The sequence below is a fragment of the Zalophus californianus genome, chromosome X (assembly GCF_009762305.2).
Source record: "Zalophus californianus isolate mZalCal1 chromosome X, mZalCal1.pri.v2, whole genome shotgun sequence".
Classification (NCBI taxonomy): Eukaryota; Metazoa; Chordata; class Mammalia; order Carnivora; family Otariidae; genus Zalophus; species Zalophus californianus.
This window is the reverse complement of record NC_045612.1, coordinates 88,580,141-88,598,956: the sequence shown is the minus strand read 5'-3', so window position 1 is coordinate 88,598,956 and position 18,816 is coordinate 88,580,141. Positions and strand designations below refer to the sequence as shown.

The 18,816-nt window shown below is 38.2% G+C and overlaps 1 protein-coding gene across 7 annotated transcripts in view; it reads left to right on the top strand.

Moving 5' to 3' along the window:
• The window catches only part of JADE3 (jade family PHD finger 3), a 142,067-nt gene that overhangs the window by 80,860 nt on the left and 42,391 nt on the right, over positions 1-18,816 (top strand). For 6 of the 7 annotated variants that reach the window (XM_027607341.2, XM_027607344.2, XM_027607340.2 and 3 more), the window contains one exon: positions 11,478-11,635. The exons of the other annotated variant lie outside the window; for it this stretch is intronic. In XM_027607341.2, coding sequence (XP_027463142.1) covers positions 11,478-11,635 — 158 coding nt within the window. The remainder of the gene's footprint in view (positions 1-11,477; positions 11,636-18,816) is intronic. 7 annotated transcript variants of the gene reach the window in all.

The following is an 18,816-nucleotide window of genomic DNA, read 5'->3' as shown; positions in this document are numbered from 1 at the left end:
GGAAATCCCCACCCTGTTGCCTCTACTGATAGCAGCAGGGGTGGTGGTGGTGGTAAGGGGTACTACATTACTCGTGGGTGATGATGACAGTCCAGGCTCCCTACCCAGTCTGTGCTGATCCCACATTAAGGAGGAGGGATACTTTGTTATTGTTGGGTGGGAGTGGATGTCAGGGCCTCTAAGGTGATATCCACTGATGCCACAAGAGTTGCCCTTTTCAAAAAAAAACCACTTTATACATCTTTCATGAAATATAATTCTTATACCATACAGCTCATCTACTTAAAATGTATAATTTAGTAGGTTTTAGTCTAGTCACAGAGTTGTATAACCGTAACTACAGTCTAAATATAGAATTTCATCACCCCAGAAAGAAACCCCCTACCCATTAACAGTAACTCCCTAATTCCCCTACTCCCAGCCCCTGGCAACCACTAATCTAACTTCTGTCTCTATGGATTTGCCTGTTCTGGACATTTCATATAAATGGAGTCATACAATATACAGCCTTTTGTGTCTGGCTTCTTAAACTTAGCATAATGTTTTCAGGGTTCATCCATGTTGTAGCATGTGTCAGTAGTTCATTTATTTTAATGACTGAATGATATTCCATTGTATGGGTATATCACATTTTATTATCCATTCATTAATGGACATTGGGGTTGTCTCCATCTTTGGAGTATTATGAATACTATGAACATTCATGTACAAGTTTCTATGTGGACATATGTTTTCAGTTGTCTTGAGTATACACCTAGGTGTGGAATTGCTGAGCCATATGGTAACCCTAGTTAACCATCTGAAGAAATGCCAGGCTGTTTTCCAAAGGGGCTTCATCAGTTTACACTCCCACTACCAGTGTAGGAGAGTATTTGAAATGTGTTACTGCTATGGGCACCAGAGACTTCCTTCTAATTCTTCTGGTGACTTTGTTTGTGTCTCCTGTCTTGGATTAGAATCTTCCATTTGTGCTTGTCCTCAGCTCTCCCATTATAAGCCACAGTTATTATCACTGGAGGCTTTAGCACGGTGGTAGAATACTGGGGAAAGACATTGTTCTCTCACTTCCTGATTACTCTCAGTCTTTGAGATGTGTAGTGGTTCTGTTTCTGGGGGTGAGATGGGGAAGTGGACTTTAGGGGTAGAGCTTTTTTTTTGTCCCTGCCTCCTATTCCCCTATCTGCCTGTAGCCAGTATCTTCTGGTATGCTCAGTCTCTGTCCTTAAGGTTCTCCCTCCTCTAGATTAAGGCTTTTTTCCCCTGTGTAACACAGGGAGGCTGAGCTTGGGTGCTTTGCCCTTCTTCCCAGCACTAATGAAATTACACCAGTGCCCTCACCTGATAGCCTTCCCATGCAGGTGAAGTTTTTTGTTGTTGTTGTTCAGTAAGAGAGCCAGGACACAGAGCACCAGGGACTCAGACAGCACCACTTGAGGAGGGGGGGCCTTCTCCAGGTTTTCCACCATCTTCCCTATGAGAGCCTAGTTGGGTTTCTAGAGAAAAAGCTTACAAGAGGTTTGGAACCCCCTCTTACTGTAGCCCCCAGGAACTTCAGTCTCTCTTGGTTGTCCTCACTTTGCCCCCGGCAGTTTGTCAAAAGTTCTGGGTTAAATGTTCCTGCTGGAGCTTATGCCCCAGGTAAGCAAAAGCTCCTGTCCTCGTTCTGCGTGGGGCACCGGGTGTTATGCACAAACAATGAATCGTGGAACGCTACATCAAGAACTAATGATGTAATGTACGGTGATGAACATAACAATAAAAAATTTAAAAAAAAAAAAGCGCCTGTCCTTGCATCTCCCTGCAGGCATGTTCATCCGTCCTTGAGTTGGCCATTTGTCCCGCGACTCATTTCTCTCAAGGGTTCATGAAAAAATCGTTAATTTGCTCCCTGTCTTGCCTTTTTCTTCTTGTAAGGGTGGGAGTTTCTTTCTTTCTGACTGAAACCTTTTGTTTGTAATGGGAGTTTGTCACTGAAATGCAGTGTAAATGATTGTTTTCACTGGGCCTTTATCAGCTGCATTAATAGGTACATATTTTCTTCGATGTTTAGTGCTTCACTGGTATTCCTGTTTATGCCTGCCCCTGATTTATCCTCTAGAGAAGAGTTTTTGGGGTGTGTGAATTCCACGTATGGTTCAGCGGCTTTGGTAGTTTCTGCAAATTGTATACAGGCTTTTGAGGGTATGTTTTCAATGTGTTTTTTTGTGTATGTGTGTGCTAGCACCTTCATCGGAGTCTCAAAAGGGCCCATACTCTTAAAATGTTTCTCAGAAGCCAGTTGCCCTAGAAAAAGCACATAGTACCAGACGACTAATTTGAATGTATTAAAAAGTCTTCTATTCTTTCTCAAAAGCCAGGATATTTTCACATATATTAGTCCGACTGGTCTATAAAACATAACCTATCTTAAAGGATTGATGGCATATCATCTATAGTTCCATAGTCTCATTTATTATGTCTAAGACTTTCATAGCAACAGAGTCAAAGCTCACATATTTTAACTTGGCAGAGAACACTGCAACACTCTGAAATAGAGCCTGTATTTCTAACATGCTTGATTATTTGGTTTTCTGACCTGCAGGAGATAAAAACTACCAAGCTTGCAAATGCACACTTACTGTACAAAAAAGGGATAGTGAGGGATGGGAGAAAAACTTGCAAAGTAAACCTCAGATGTCATCTCTTGTGTGAAAATTGCCCAGATCTCCCAACTCAGACTCAGTTGCTCCCCCTCCTCCATCACCAGGATGCACACCACCTCTGTTGGGTAGTGGGTAAGGGAGGTAATCAGACCTGCCTAAGTTGCCCAAAAGTACATTGCTTTATGGTAATTGATGTTTCAGTTGATGTCAATGCAAAGCCATCAAAAATGTCCTGTTTTGTTCTGTGTAAGAAAACAGAATTATTTTAAGCTATTTGAAAAATATTTCTGTGAAAAAATATTTACATGATCTTTAAAGGTCTAAACTTAGAAATTGAATAAGCTTTGCTCCGCTGGAGAAATTAACGTGGGACATGGTATCTTGATAATACTGGGTACCTTTTGTCATCATATAAGAACAAGTTTGTATTCTTTGTTAGGTTTTCTCTGCTTTAAGTGGTTGATTCTTTTAGGTAACCTGAACATCTTTTTTTTTTCATCTTAAGATTGTATAATTCTAAGAAAATCACTTACAGTTAATTCCTTTTGATTAAATATAGATACCACATTTGCAGCTGTTTTTTGGTGCTGTTGGGATGACACATCTGTTTGTGGTCATTATGTATAGTTTCATATTTAAGTGACTGTGAATCAGAACTAATCCGTTTCTCTGCTACAGTCACATGAACCAGACAGTTTTCCCTTTTGTGTCATACAGGAAGTAAATGTTTTGACTTTTCCTCTAAAAAATGTCACAGAAATGTTCAGACTAGCTATGCTTTAACAAACTGCCCACTGAGAGATGTTAATGAGAGCAGTAAAAGCCAGAGCTGTCCGTGAAGGACATTTTCATTTTGTGGCTCTGGCAGGTTAAGCATTGATATTCTAATTGAATTCATAGTGAGGCCTCCTTTGTTTCTGCATGCATCTGAGGGGCGAAGATGTATATGCACTGTTGGACTTGGCATAGCTTCTGGGCTGTATGTTAGCCTGTGAATCCCCTCTTTGACCATAAAAGAGCAGATATCTGGTAAGTACAAAGCTTTTTTGTTTCAGAAACTTTTGGGGAAACTACCAATGCATATAAAATAGGCACACAATTAAGAACTTGTAAAACTTCTCAACTTCATTACCTAGGTCAATGTCAACATCTAGAGCCTTCATTCATAATCTTTAATTTAGCATCAAATGCCATGTTTTATTTTGTGAAGTTTCTGCATTACCTTGGGGCCTATAGAGAGGTGGCTAGAGTTTTTGATGGGCCTCTTGCTTGGGAATCCTATCTTTGGGAGCTGAACCATGGATGTTTTAGGTGAGCCATGAACTCACATCTCCTTTATCCCATCAGTAATTACTTTTATGGACTAGATAGATAGGAGAACTTAGCTATATACTTCTTTCTGCTTTTAGAAGTAAAGCTGAGGGGTGCCTTGGTGCCTCAGTCGGTTAAGCGTCTGCCTTCGGCTCAGGGTCATGATCCCAGGGTCCTGGGATCGAGCCCCGCATCGAGCTCCCTGCTCGGCGGGAAGCCTGCTTCTCCCTCTCCCACTCCCCCTGCTTGTGTTCCCTCTCTTGCTGTCTCTCTCTCTGTCAAATAAATAAATAAAATCTTTAAAAAAAAGAAGTAAAGCTGAGACTATCATGATGATGATAAAATAATATCTACAGCTAGAATTTATTTAGCAATTACCATGAGCCTAATACCATGCTAAGCCCTTTACATAAATTGAGCCATTTAATTCTTATAACAACCCCTATGAGGTGTTGTTGTTATCCCCATTTTACAGATGAGTAAACTGAGACACAGAATTTAAATAATTTGTCCCAAAGTGGTTGGTGAAACCAGTAGACCAATTTGGGTAGTGTGTCCCTGGGCCCATATTCCTTTCTTTAAAGATTTTTAATTTCATTTTTGACTATAAGACATTTGCCTGGTTCAGACATCCAACTGTGACACAAACACATTCAGAGAGATCTAGCTTTTGTCTTTCTCTCCTCACTGTTTTCTCCCCCACTCCCAGAGGTAGCCATTTTTTAAAAAAAGCTTTTGGTTTATCCTTTTATTGTTTCTTTATGAAAATATATACAAATATGTGCATATGTGTATGCCACCGTATGTGTATAGAACTCACACCCCTCTACCCAGGATACACTAACGCTATTTTGTTTGCCTGTATTCATTTTTTAAAACCCCCCCAAATTCCTTTTCTTATCAAAAGCAGATTCAAGAGACCAGTTTGGTAAATATATTTCATATTACTTTGCAGATATCTGCTTGAGTACTGAACTTACATTCCTATCCCTTCTTCAGCATTTTATGTTCTGCCTCATGCTTGGGATGTTTCTACAGCAAGATAAAGCAGACTGTTGTGCACTGCCTTGAGTAAAAATGCTTCTCTAGAAACCTTGGATCTGATGCTATTTAATCTGGCTAGCTTATAAAATTGAAATCAGGCTTATCATATAGGTCTGCTGTTTTTCTCTAAAGGTGGAAGTAAAATTATAGTAGTCATTAGATCTAGCCTTCATTCTTCATTTTAAGAAAAATAGGTCTGAATTGATTGGGGTTCCTGCCATCTGAGGTTTCCCAGACTTCACAGAATGTCTGTTCCCTGGAGGTTTGGTATTTCTGAAGCCGTGGACAAGGGCCAGATTTCACTGGCCTCTGCTTTTATATGTCTTTGTCTAGAGTCTTCAAGTTACTCTTCTGTTTGGTAAACATGTGTATTAGTTTCCTAGGGCTGCTGTAACAAATTACCACAAACTGGGTGGCTTAAAACAACCGGAATTTATTTTCTCACAGTTCTGGAGGCCAGAAGTCCAACATTGGCTAGGCTGTGCTCCCTCCCAAGACCTTAGGGGAGATTCAGTCCTTTGCCACTTCCAGGTTCTGATGACTGTCAGCATTTATTGACTTGTGGATCAGTGAATCACTCCAATCTCTGTCTCCATGGTCACACTGCCTCCTCCTTTTCTGTCTTAAATCTCTCCCTGCCTTTCTTTTGTAAGGATACTTGTCATTGGATTTAGGGCCCACCCAGATGTTCTAGGATAATCTCTTCACCTTAGAATCCTCAAATTAGTTATATCTGCAAAGATCCCTTTTCCAAATCAGGTAACATTCATAGATTCCAGAAATTAGGATGTAGACATAACTTTTGGGGGGGCCACCGTTCAACCCACTGCAATATGTTTCTAGGCTACTTAGGAAACTACAGAACAGATTTTTATAAGCAGTTATATCAAGTATAAAGACATGGCTTAAGCTATATGATGAGATGGTGTGACATTATTAAGCCCTAAGCATGGTTTGCAATCAGTTGATTTATTTTGTGAAGTGTATCACATGGAAAACAATTAAATATTTTAGGAGGTTGAAAATACTTAGCCCTAGTAGTCTTTCCAGATCTAAAGTAGGATTTCCCATAGCACTCTCTTTCCCAAAGACAGTAGTTTATTTAGCACAATTGTAAATTGCCACCACTACTTAACCACTGGCTCATTAAAGGCACTGTAGTCTTTTATAGAAATGCACCACTGTTAGGAAAATGGTGATTGAGTTTCTCCCCCTAGCCATCCAGAACACTGAGCTCTATGCAAAACATGTTAAATGGATATGACTGTGATCCTCTCTTACCCCCTTATGCAAAGCATTATGTAATAAACCACCAGGTTTGTTTTTTTTTTCTGTAGACAGCTTTCTCCCTGCACAGCACCCAATTAACTTTAATTGGCTAGGATTCTTGGTAGGGAGGTCATTTTGTTGCCACCTGGCCACCAGCATGTTTAAGGTTGGTTTCCTTCTCTACTTTGCTCAGATCATATTAATTCTTAATCTTCCCAAAGTGAAAGCAACAGGCATTTGCAGAGCTGTCCCTGCAAAGAAGCAAATGGAATGAGTCTTTATTCATTTAAATGGCATCATTTGATTATGTGATAGTTCAGTCCTATACTCTGAAATGTTGTCAGTTTAAACAGAACTGCACCAATGGAGAATTACTGCTTTATTGGATCACGCTCTGCGCCTCTACTTTCATGTTACATATAATTTGAACAGTGTTTCTCCTCAGAGAACCTTTATTAGCATTAAAGTCTAAAATGTTTGATTGATAGCATTTTTTCCTTTGATCTTCCAGAAATGTGGACATGTTTTATTTTCCACCTGCCAGTGGATGGTTGATTTTTTTCAGAATTAGAAATGAGTAGATGAGGTATATACCGGTGTATGTATACTTTCATGTGAAAGTGTGTTCCCTCATTCCTTAGACTTCAACTGGACCTTCATCACTGACATCATTACCAAGTTAGCTTGAGACCTCTTACATACTTATTTCTGTTGTTGAAAAGGGCAGAATCACAAAGCTTAGGCTTCCACAGCCATTTAAGTAATGTGTCCAGGCTGGTGAGCATATTTGCGTGCCCCTTAGTCACCCAGGGACCCTTTCAACCAGAGGATAACAGTACATCAAACTTCAGATGGATCCTGGTTCCGATATTGTCAGTGCCTAATTGTGCTTAGCGTGCAGAAAATGAACTATGGGGAATCTCTTTGTTTCCCCAAGTCCAAGTTGTAGCTGTACTGATGTCATCATCCTGTACCTCTGGCCTTTGAACTTTTCACACAGCTGGGACTCCCTTGCCAGGGGTAGGGTTAAAGGCTCACACTGGGGTCCTCTTGGCTGCCACAATAGACATTTCATTTCTATCCTCCTCACCCCTGAGGAACTCACTGAGAACAGTAAAAACTGATAAACTAGATAGGTTAAAAAAGAAAATGAAACTGAGGACATTTTTAAAGATCAAAGTACAAAGATAACAAAGAGACTACAACTATAAACCTTCTTAAATGCAAAAAAAAAATGTAATTAAAAGAGCAAACAATACACATCTGATAGAGACAGATGCATAAGGAAATTAACATGTAATTATCAATATGACAGAGTTGAGACTAAATATCTGAGATATGCCAATAAATATTATGAATGGGCTTAACATCTATTAAAGAAAAAAAATTTTATGGCTCACAAAACAAGATGCATCTATATGCTGTATACAACATACCTAAAACACCTAATCAGAAAGGCTAAAAATAGAGATGGACAAAGGTATACCAGGAAAATGGTAGGAGGACGAGTGAGCCTGATCTCAGACAAAGTAGAAATCAATCAAGCCCCCCAAAACAAAGAAGGCTTTTTAGTGCTAAACACCACAATTCACCGTGAAGATGTGATACTTAGGAATATCTATACACTGAATAACACGGCAACCACCTCCATGGAGCAAAAACTATGGAAGAATCAAGGAGACATAGGTAGAAACACACTAATTGTAGGAGGCTTTCATATACCTCTCTCGGTATCAGAGTAAGTGAACAAAAAAATAAGTGAGGAGATAGTTAAAAACAAGCAGTTTAGTAAGGTACAGATGATGAATATACATCAAACTTGAAACCTTGATATTAGAGATAATAGAGAATGCACCTTCTCAAATGTCTATGATACACATACAAAATATGACCAAATATTAAGTCACAAGGAAAACAGTGATTTCCATTATTACATGGACATAATATAAACAGTACTCTGGTCACAATGCTGTAAAATCAGAAATTACAAAAACAGAAAGGTCCTTTCCTATGGAAATTTTAAAACCTATTAAACAACTCTTGGGTGAAAAGGGAAATACAAACTGAAATCATAGATTTTTTAAAATAATGAAAGTTTAAAACATTCCATCTCAGTTGTTTGCTCCGTATCTTAAATTATATGATAAGAAAAAGGAGGCAAGCTTTGCCCCACCTACTCTTGAGAAATTTTCTTATAAAAAATACTTTAATTCTCAATGTTTCTAATGTTTACCATATACTAAAATATCGATTATATTTTTCATTTTTATACACTTATAGCCAACAATAAGAGTTTCTTATATTTTGATGAAAATGTTTAAAGGTCATAGAAAAATCATAATTTTCCCCATTAGTTATTAAGATTGCTTTTCACAGTTTCCACATGCACTGTCATTTTCTGATCCCAAGCTTCTGTGCAAAGTAGAACTGGCTATACTTTGCAAGCTTCTGCAGAAATAAATTTGAAATACTGGATAAAATAGATAACTTCCTATGGAAATACAGATTACCAAAATTGACTCCATTAGCGGTAGAAAGCTTCAAGTGACCAATTTCTAAAGAAGTAGAGAATATTATTAAGCAACTACCCCACAATGAAAGCACCAAGTCCTGATGGTTTCCTAGGGACCAGATAGTCCCAATAATTCTCAGGTTATTCTAGAGCATTGTAACAGAATGAAAATGTTCTAATTCCTTTTATTTTTTTCTAATTCCTTTTATGAAGCATGCATAACACTGATACCTAAACCTAAAAGACAAAGACAATTTTAAAAAAAGAAAGGAAACTTCAGATAAATATCACTCATGAATATGACACAAAAATACTAAATAAAATTTTAGAAGACTGAAGACAGTACCATATTTAACAAATGTTTCATGACCAAATGACATTCATTCCAGAAATGCAAGTTTGTTTGGGTATTAAGAAATACAATATAATAGGGTGCCTGGGTGCTTCAGTCAGTTGAGCATCTGCCTTCGGCTCAGGTCATGATCCCAGGGTCCTGGGATCGAGCCCCGCATCGGGCTCTCTCCTCCGCGGGAAGCTCCCTCTCCCAGTCCCCCTGTTTGTGTTCCCTCTCTTGCTGTCTCTCTCTGTCAAATAAATAAACAAAATATTTTTTAAAAATACAATATAATCATACACCATATTAATATATCTAAGGAAAATAATTATACAATTATTCTCATATACACTGAAGAAGCCTTTAACAAAACTCAGTACCCAGCCATTCAAAAACATTCAAGAATAAAGGAGAACTGTAAGATAATTTAACATAGATACTGCATATCTACCATAGTCTTCAACCTAGGATCTTAATGAAGAACACTAGAATCATTTCCCCCAATTTCAGGAAGAAGGCAGATATTGTTGACTATCCCCATTACTATTCCAAATATTAATACAGTATTTGCCAGTGTAGTTAAACAAGAGAAACCAATTAGAGACCTAAGACTAGGTAAAGAAGATGTGAAACTCTCTTTGCAGATGGTATGATAATATATCTAGAAAACCACAGGAAAATCAATGATAAAACTAACTCAGGCAATAAAAGAATTCAGTAAGGTAGCAGGATATGAAGTTAACATATAAAATCAATAGCTTTTATAAACGAAGGGTATAAACACGCCTGGGGCGTGTCGTGATGTAGGAAATTAAGAAAATACTCAAAAAAGGATGGGATGTGTTGAAAGAGTAGAGGCGCGAGCCAACACAAAAGAGCTCCCAGTGATCAAAGGTGGAACAATTTGAGCAACAAAAATAATACTGGCTTATAACCCAGAGGATAAAATAGATATCCACAAGTCTATAATGATATAATAAATAATTGAATAAATAAACAAGGGGGAAGAAGGGACAGATCTTTCTTACAGAGGAATTCCAATTAATAAATGTGGAAGGACTGAGGGAAATAGAAAATCACCATTATGATACCACAGTAATAATTCTTGCAAGCAAGATATCCACCAGTGGATGCTAAAATTAGCTCATGACAGTTTGAGGAGAAACAGGATGCTTTTATAATCTTAAAGTATCTCCTTTGAGATGTTTATTAATTACAAAGGGAAATACAGTAACCTAACAGTGGAGAAAACCAGCAAGACACTACCTTAACCAAGTGATCAAGTTTAACATCACCACTGATAGGACATCGGCATTATATGCCCCTGATATAATGGAATGAGAAGGAGATAGCATCATTTCTGTGGTATTCTTGCCAAAAATGAGTAAAATTTTAATCATGAGAAAACATCAGACAAACCCAAATTGTAGGGATAGTTTCTAAAATACATGACCAGTTCTCTTCAAAAGTGTCAAGGTCTTGAAAGACAAATACTAAGAAACTGTCACAAATTGGAGAATACTAGGAGACGTGACAAGTAATTGCAATGTGGGATCCTGGATTTAATTCTGGAACAGAAAAATATTAACCAGAAAATTAGTAACATTTTAATAAGGTCTATAGATTAATTAATAGTATTGTAGGAATGTTAATTTTTTGGTTTAGGTCATTATACTCTGGTTATGTAAGATGTTAACATTAGAAGAAACTATATGAAGGGTATATGGGAGCTCTGTACTATTTTTGTAACTTTTCCATATGTCTAAAATAATTTCCAAGTAGGGGCACCTGGGTGGCTCAGTTAAGCATCCGACTCATGATTTTGGTGCAAGTGGTGATCTCAGGTTCATGAGATCCAGCCCTGCATCAGGCTCCACGCTGGGCATGGAGCCTGCTTAAGATTCTCTCTCTCCCTCTCCCCTCCCCCCCTCAAAAAAAAACAAAAAAACAACCCGTAATTCCTATCAAAATCTCAGGAAGAAAAAAATAAGATATTAAAATAATTTCTAAGTAAAAAATAAAGTGATACCTAAATAATTAGAAGTTATCAGAGGGTACTTAAACTGCTTAATTTGAGAGAGTTACAGGTTGTTTTATACAAACTATTTTAGAGTAACCTGTATTGTTGATTTAAATTCAAGGAGCCCTAGAAAATAATTCAAGAAGGATTTATTTACTCTTCATTAAATCCAGAACAAACTGTCAGTACTACAAACCCTTTCCAAATAGAAGTTGATCTGGCCATTTAGGAAGTTAGAGATATCTCTTGTTGAAGAGTGGGTGAGGATAGTCTTTTTAAAAGTACATTAAATGGTGTTAGTTTCCTAGTGATGGTCTTCTCAAGATGTGTACAATGTCTTCTCAGGTATTCCGGAAGGACCTCATCAGTGCCATGAAACTTCCAGATTCTCATCACATTAATCCTGACAGCTATTACCTCTTTGCGGATACATGGAAGGAAGAATGGGAAAAGGGAGTCCAGGTACCAGCCAGTCCAGACACTATTCCACAGCCTTCCCTCAGGTATATGCATGCTTGTACCTTTGACTTAGGGAATGAATGCCCTTATGGTATCTGTGTGTTGGTTGGGGAGAGACTGCATGGCTAATTATACATTCATAATACAAAGTCACATACCGTGTTCACCAGTTCACTCAGACCAGTGGCAGATGATACCAGGCTAGAGTTAAAGTCAAGCTCATTTATTTAGGGATATAATATGTGCCTATTCACAGGGTAAAACTATTTGAAGTCCCATCTGAAATTGTGATAAGGTTTTGGAGAGTGGGATTTCCAAGTCTGACTCAACGATCAGTAGCATTCACTAGTCTTTGAAGAGAAACAGAGCATTAATTACATAGCCTCATAATAATCCTATTAATATATAACCCCATGAGAAGCTGCTTCATTATAATAGGGGCCTCATAGTAATAGAATCTGTAAATAGAGGGCCAAAACATATAGTTTGTAAAATGCATAAAACCAAATGAAAGGGGATGAGTAGAATATCAGGTTGACTTATAAGCACATAACCTTCATTTACAAAGACTTGAGAAGAAAGTTTAAGTAGGAGAGGACTTGGGTTTGTGGAAAGGCGAGAGGACTTTTCTGCCAGACAAAGTAGTAAGTTCAGCTCCTCAAGAGTAATGACTGGTTTGGAAGCCAATTTTCCTTACTGGTCTTTATGTTCCCAGTTCTTTGCACCAAGGCTGGCATGAAATAAAATGCTTGGTATAAGTCTGAGTGAGGGGAGAGAGGAACAGCACCAGATAAGGGGACTGGTGGGACCTGCTGCTTACTGTGAGAAATACCTCATTGTACATCTGTCTTTTTCTAGTACATGTTACCTTCTTAAAGAGCAAAGATCACGTCCTTGAATTCTGTGCCCCTAGTATTGGGTTCTTAGGTCCTAGTCATGTCCCGGAGATGCTTGTCAGATCACTTCTAGAAACCCGACCCGAGCTCAGGCTGTCCACCCACAGAGACTGTCTGCACTGTTAAGGAAAGCTCCCACAGTCTTGCTCCATACACTTCCTCAGCCTCTCTAGCTCCATCATCATCATCACCATCTCCTACCTCCTAAAAATCAGAACAGCATCATGAATGAACACAAGAGTCAGACATTTTCATGTCCTTCTTGTCAGTATTTTTATATGCCATAGCAGTAACATTGGGGACTCTCTCTCTCTCTTCATATATATATATATATATGAACAATCATCACAAAGAGAGGAGTGAAAATGCGTAAGAAAATGTGATAGTGGGCACATGAAGGCACAATACTGTGTGATTAGAAGAGAAAAGAAAGAAAGACAAGATGTGACTCTAAGCTTCCTAAAAGCAGAGCCCCTACTGTCAAGCAGGAGGTTTTCAGTACACACTTATTGATGTAAGGAAACTAGGACAAAGGAAGCAAAGAGGAAAGTGAGTGGCTGTTAGGGAAGAAAATTCATGAAGAACCAAACGATATTATAGATAAGAAAAACAAAGATGAGGCTAAGAAGGGAAGGGCATCAAAACAAAGAAGGTTAGGGAATAACAGTAAGTAGGAAGGGCTCATAAACCTTCTGTTTTAACCACTTGCCTTTCCCATACAAAAAGTAACAAGATTTTTTCCTTTTCTCAAGAACGTGATTGAATGAGTTTCTTTTAAGTAAACATGCATTACAGCTAACAGGTGACACTTGTAAATCAAACTAGGAAAATGGGAGGTAGGGGGATTTCTCTAAGTTCCTCAGTCAAATCAGGTTCCAAGTTTGTCACATGACCAGGATGGACTTTTATAAATGTGCAACTTGCTTTTTTTTTTTAAGATTTTTAAAATGACATCTAATTGATACAAATTGTTTTATCAAGAAAGAATTCACATACCCTAAAATTCACCCTTTTAAATTGCATGATGGTTTTTAGTGTATTCACACTTATGCAGCTATCACCACTATGGAAATCCAGAACATTTTCATTACCCCAGAAAGAAACCCCACATATGTTAGCAGTTACTCCTCATTTTCCCCTTCCCCTGGCTCCTGGCAATCACTGTATTAGTCTGCTAAGGCTGTCATAACAAAATACCACAGACTGGGTGGCTTAAAAAACAAATTTATTTTCTCACCGTCTGAAGGCTACAAGTCCAGGATCAAGTTGCTATCAGGATTGGGGTCCAGTGAAGCCTCTCTTCCTGGCTTGTAGACAGCTACCTTCTCACTGTGTTCTCACATGGCCTTCCCTCTGTGCACATAGGGAGAGAGAGACAGAGACAGAGAGATGGAGATCTGGTGTCTCTTCCTCTTCTTAAAAGGACACCAACCCTACCAGATTAGAGCCCCACTCTATGACCTCACTTAACCTCTGTTATCTCCTTATAGGCCCCATCTGCAAATGTAGTCACACTGGGAGTTACGGCTTCAATATAAAAATTTGGGGAGAACACAATTCAGTCTATAACAACCACTAATCTACTTCCTTTCTCTGTGAATTTGCCTATTCTGGACATTTCATATAAGTGGATTCGTACAACGTATGGCCTCTGAGTCTGACTTCTTTTATGCAGCATAATATTTTCAAGGTTTATCCATGTTGTAGTATGTATCAGTATTTCGTTAACTTTCTATGGCCAAATGATATTCAGTTGTATGGATAAGACCACATTTTGTTAATCAGTTGATAGATGTTTGGGCTGTTTCCATGTTTTAGCTATTATGAATAATGCTGCTGTAAACATTCTATACAAGGTTTGTTGTTTTTTGGGGTTTTTTTAAGAGTATTTATTTATTTATTCGAGAGGGAGCAAGAGCACAAGCGGGCTTAGAGGCAGAAGGAGAAACAGACTCCCTTCTGAGCAGGGAGCCTGATGCAGGGCTTGATCCCGAGACTCTGGGATCATGACCTGAGCTGAAGGCAGATGCTTAACCAACTGAGCCACCCAGGCGCCCCTCCTGTACAAGTTTTTGAGTGGACTTATGTTTTCATTTCTCTTGGGTATACACCTAGGGGTAGATTTACTGAGTCATATGGTAGCTATATCTTTAACATTTTGAGGAACTGTCAAACTGTTTCCCAGAGTATCTGCATTGTTTTACATTCCTACCAGCAATGTATGAGGGTTCCATTTTTCTCCCTGTCTTCACCAACACTTGTTATTCTCTGTCTTTTTATTATAGCCATCCTAGTGGGTCTGAAGTATATCTCACTGTAAGTTTAATTTGCATTTGCCTAATGGCTAATGATGTTTGAGCATCTTTTCTTCACGTGCTTAGTAGCCATTTGTATATTCTTTTTGAAAGAGAGCTTTTCTACTCTACTACAAAGAGAAGAAGCCTTTATGTGACTTTTTTTCTCTTCCTATGAAACACTACTGTTCAGACAGCCAAAGTGAATCATCTCAGTTTACTTCTTTGTGTTCCATCACATTCATTTTGGAATAGATGCCCTCAGCTGCTGTAAATCTGACCTGTTGGTGAGCAAGGTAACAAAGTCCCCTGACCAGCAGTTTTGGAATGTCCCATTTTTATGTAGTACATCCATGTATACCCCCTATATATTTTTCTTCCTTTGGAGAAATTATTCAGATCTTTCCTCCATTTTAAAAATTGGGCTATTTGTTTTTTATTGTTGAGTTCTAAAATTTCCTTGCATATTCTGGATACAAGTCTCTTATCAGATATATGATTTACAAATATTTTCTCTCCTGTGAGTTGTCTTTTCACTTTCTTGGTGGTGTCCTTGGAAGCACAAAAGTTGGCAATTTTGATGAAGTCCAGTTTATCTATTTTTTTCCTTGGTTGCTTGTCCTTTTGGTGTCATATCTAAGGAATCATTACGTAAACCAAGATCTTGACGTTTTACACCTGTTTTCTCCCAAGAATTTTATAGTTTTTTATTTGTTACATTTGGGTCTTTGATCCATTTGAGTTAACTTTTGTATGTGGTGTGAGGTGTTAGGGTCAACTTCATTCTTTTGCATGTGGATATCCATGTGTCCCTGCTCATTTGTTGAGCAGCTTCCTTTTTGAAAGTGTTAGACACTAAACCCCAACCCCACCCACCTCGGTTCCATGAGTCCCTTATAAGCCAGGCGGCTGTGGAAGAAAACATAGTTCTTGAATCACCAAGAAATCCCAGTTTTATTTTTTTAAACCCTCTCTCTCACAAATCTACCAGGGTGACTTTTTAAGAATTTTTTCCTACTTTGAACTGAGATGTTGATTTCTCTACTTATACTTCACTCTGTCCAAATATGTTCTTTTTCCCCCCACACTGTATGACAGAACACTGTTTGTGTACCTTTTTTATTGGTTGATTCTATAACTTTTTGTGTTAGTGTTTCTTTTTGTATGTCTTCATTGTTGTTATTTTCATAAATCATAAAACTAGAAGTTAGAAAGGTGCTTTGTCACAGTTTGGTTATTTACACAACTGAAAGAATATTTAAACAGTTTTTGAAATTAAACGATAGTAGCTTTATTCTCAAAAGCCACAAATAAAAGTGTTTTCTTCTGACATAACTGCCAAATCTAAACAAAGCTAAATGCTTTATAATGAGACATTACAATAATTGCTTTTATTTTTTTAAAGGTTTTATTTATTTATTTGACAGAGACGGAAAGAGACAGCTAGAGAGGGAACACAAGCAGGGCGAGTGGGAGAGGGGAGAAGCAGGCTTCCAGTGGAGCAGGGAGCCCGATGCGGGACTCGATCCCGGGACCCTGGGATCATGACCTGAGCCGAAGGCAGACACTTAACGACTGAGCCACCCAGGCGCCCCACAATAATTGCTTTTAGATTTAAAACTAGTATCTTCAGGGATCATGTATTACTTTCATATAAAGAGGAAATGTTAATAATTATTCAATTGTAAAAATTCTCCCTGCCTTACAAATTTTAAAAATCATAAATCAGTGTAAATCAAGAGCATGATGACATTCCTTAGTTCTCTGCTAAAGATTTTTAATAAAGACTCTTAGAGCAGTTCACAATAGGATATAAACAAAATGTAATTTTGTAAACAAAATCCTCCAATACATTATTTTGGATTGGCTCTTCCATATTAGTTTTGGTAAAATTAAAACCTAATTGGTTAGTTACTTTCTTTTCTACTGGTAGAAATATCACTTCTCTAGAGAAAATATTCTAAAATGTAAGTCTGTTAGAGAAATTTAAGACTAAATCTAATGTAATACGGTATAGTAGTCTCCCACCCCCCATTCCACGGGATATATGTTCCAAGACCCCTAGTGGACGCCCAAAACTGTGGATAGTGCCAACCTCTGTGTATACTGTTTTTTCCTATACATACACACCTATGATAAAGCTTAATTTATAAATTAGGTACAATAAAAGATTAACAATTATAACTACAAATAAAATGTATCAGTTTTAACAGTATTAGTCAGTGAATGTGCTCTCTCAAAATCTCTTACTGTGCTGTACTCACCCTTCTTGTGATGATGTAAGATGATAAAATGCTGACATGATGAGTCAAAGTGAGGTGAGTGGCATGGGCACTGTGACCTAGCATTAGGCTACTGTTGACCAAGTGATACATCAGAGGGAAGATCATCTGCCTCCAGTCCGTGGTTGACCATGGGTAACTGAAAACACAGAAAGAGAAACCACAGATAAAGGGGGACTGCTGTAGTTATTTAAGTTAAAACATACATGAAAATATTGGGAAGTAACTCTTTACAGATCCTTCTTTGTATTAGACAAGGTAAGCCATTTACTATAACAAACATCCCCCAAAGTCTCAGCATCTTAACCCAGTGAAGGTTCTGTTCCTTGTACATAGCTCCATCCAGTGTGGGTTGGGATGTGAATCACCTCTGCCCCATGTAGTCCTTCGGGGACTCAGGCTCTTTTTATAAGTGGCTCTTCTATCGGCTAGGTCCGTTTCCACTTCCTTCTCTCCCCGCAAAATTCTAAATCCAGTCTGCAAGAAAAGAAAAGACAGCATGGAGGGTTATAGAGGTAGATTGGGGGGTTGGCTAGGATTTGAAGTGGCTTATCTACCCATATTCCATTAGCCAGAGCTCACTCACTTGGCCCACCTAGCTGCAAACCTAGATGGAAAGGAAACAGTTTGGTGAACACAGAGCATTTCTCTGCTGCTCTTTGATAGTGGCATTACAAAGACAAAGCTACATGAGCACAGGAACCTTAGGAACCTTACTGATATTATTCACCACTGTAACCGTGTAGTTGATGCTGTCCATGATCTGCACTGCCCAGATTCCCATTTAATCCACATGATCACTCAACAGGATAATCTGACTTCTCACATAGCAGCTCTGGGCTCCGAGAGTGAGTATTCCAAGAGGTAACAAGTGGAAGCTGCTAGTCTCAAGACCGGGGCTCAGAAACTGGCACAGCATTATTTCCACCATATTTTATTAGAGCAGTCACAGAGCTCCCAAACTGAAGGGGAGGGAAGTAGACAGAAGAATGATCAGAGGATTTGTGACCATCTTCAACTGTCACCATGGTAATATTTTTAATGTTTGTATTTCAGTTACTTGCCTAAAACCTACAGACGGATTAATCAATCAGGTAGAGAAACTTAAATACTAATAAACTGAACACTTGCTTTTTATTTATTACCTAATCTACAAGATTGTCAAAATGCATCAGAATTTTATTTCCTAATGGAATTACAGAAGTAATTTTGGATGTATGTAAATTAAATGACTTGATCCCTGGGTGCTATAACAACTGAAAAGCGGGGGAAAGTGACACAGCGGAGTAGGTGAAGCAGATTCTTTTAGAATCTTTGTTTGGCTTTCAAACCAGCTTTTTCTCTGTTGCATTGTCCTTTCTGCAGTTGTCTTGTCTCTTCAGTGTAGTATAGTGTAGGGGTGTGTGTGTGTGTGTGGTTATTGAGGGGAGGGACACAATTACAGAGCCAGCTTGCCCTGTAAGTTACAGCTGTTTACCTAAGTCTGTTGACCACCACAAAGAATTTTTTGAAAGCAAGTTCAACATATAAAGATGGGGTTAACTTCATTATGTGTTTTTAGGAAGACTATAGATAATTTTTTTACACTAGTCAATAATAAGCTTCAGATCGTTCTTTGTTGTTGTTGTTTTAGGTTTTCATTTGTAGATTTAAATTAGTTTCTGTTGCAGTAAGGTTCCAATGGAAGGAAAATGGTGCTTCATGTTTGGTTGAAAGGAAGCATTCATTATAATTTTTATGACAGGAAAGTGGT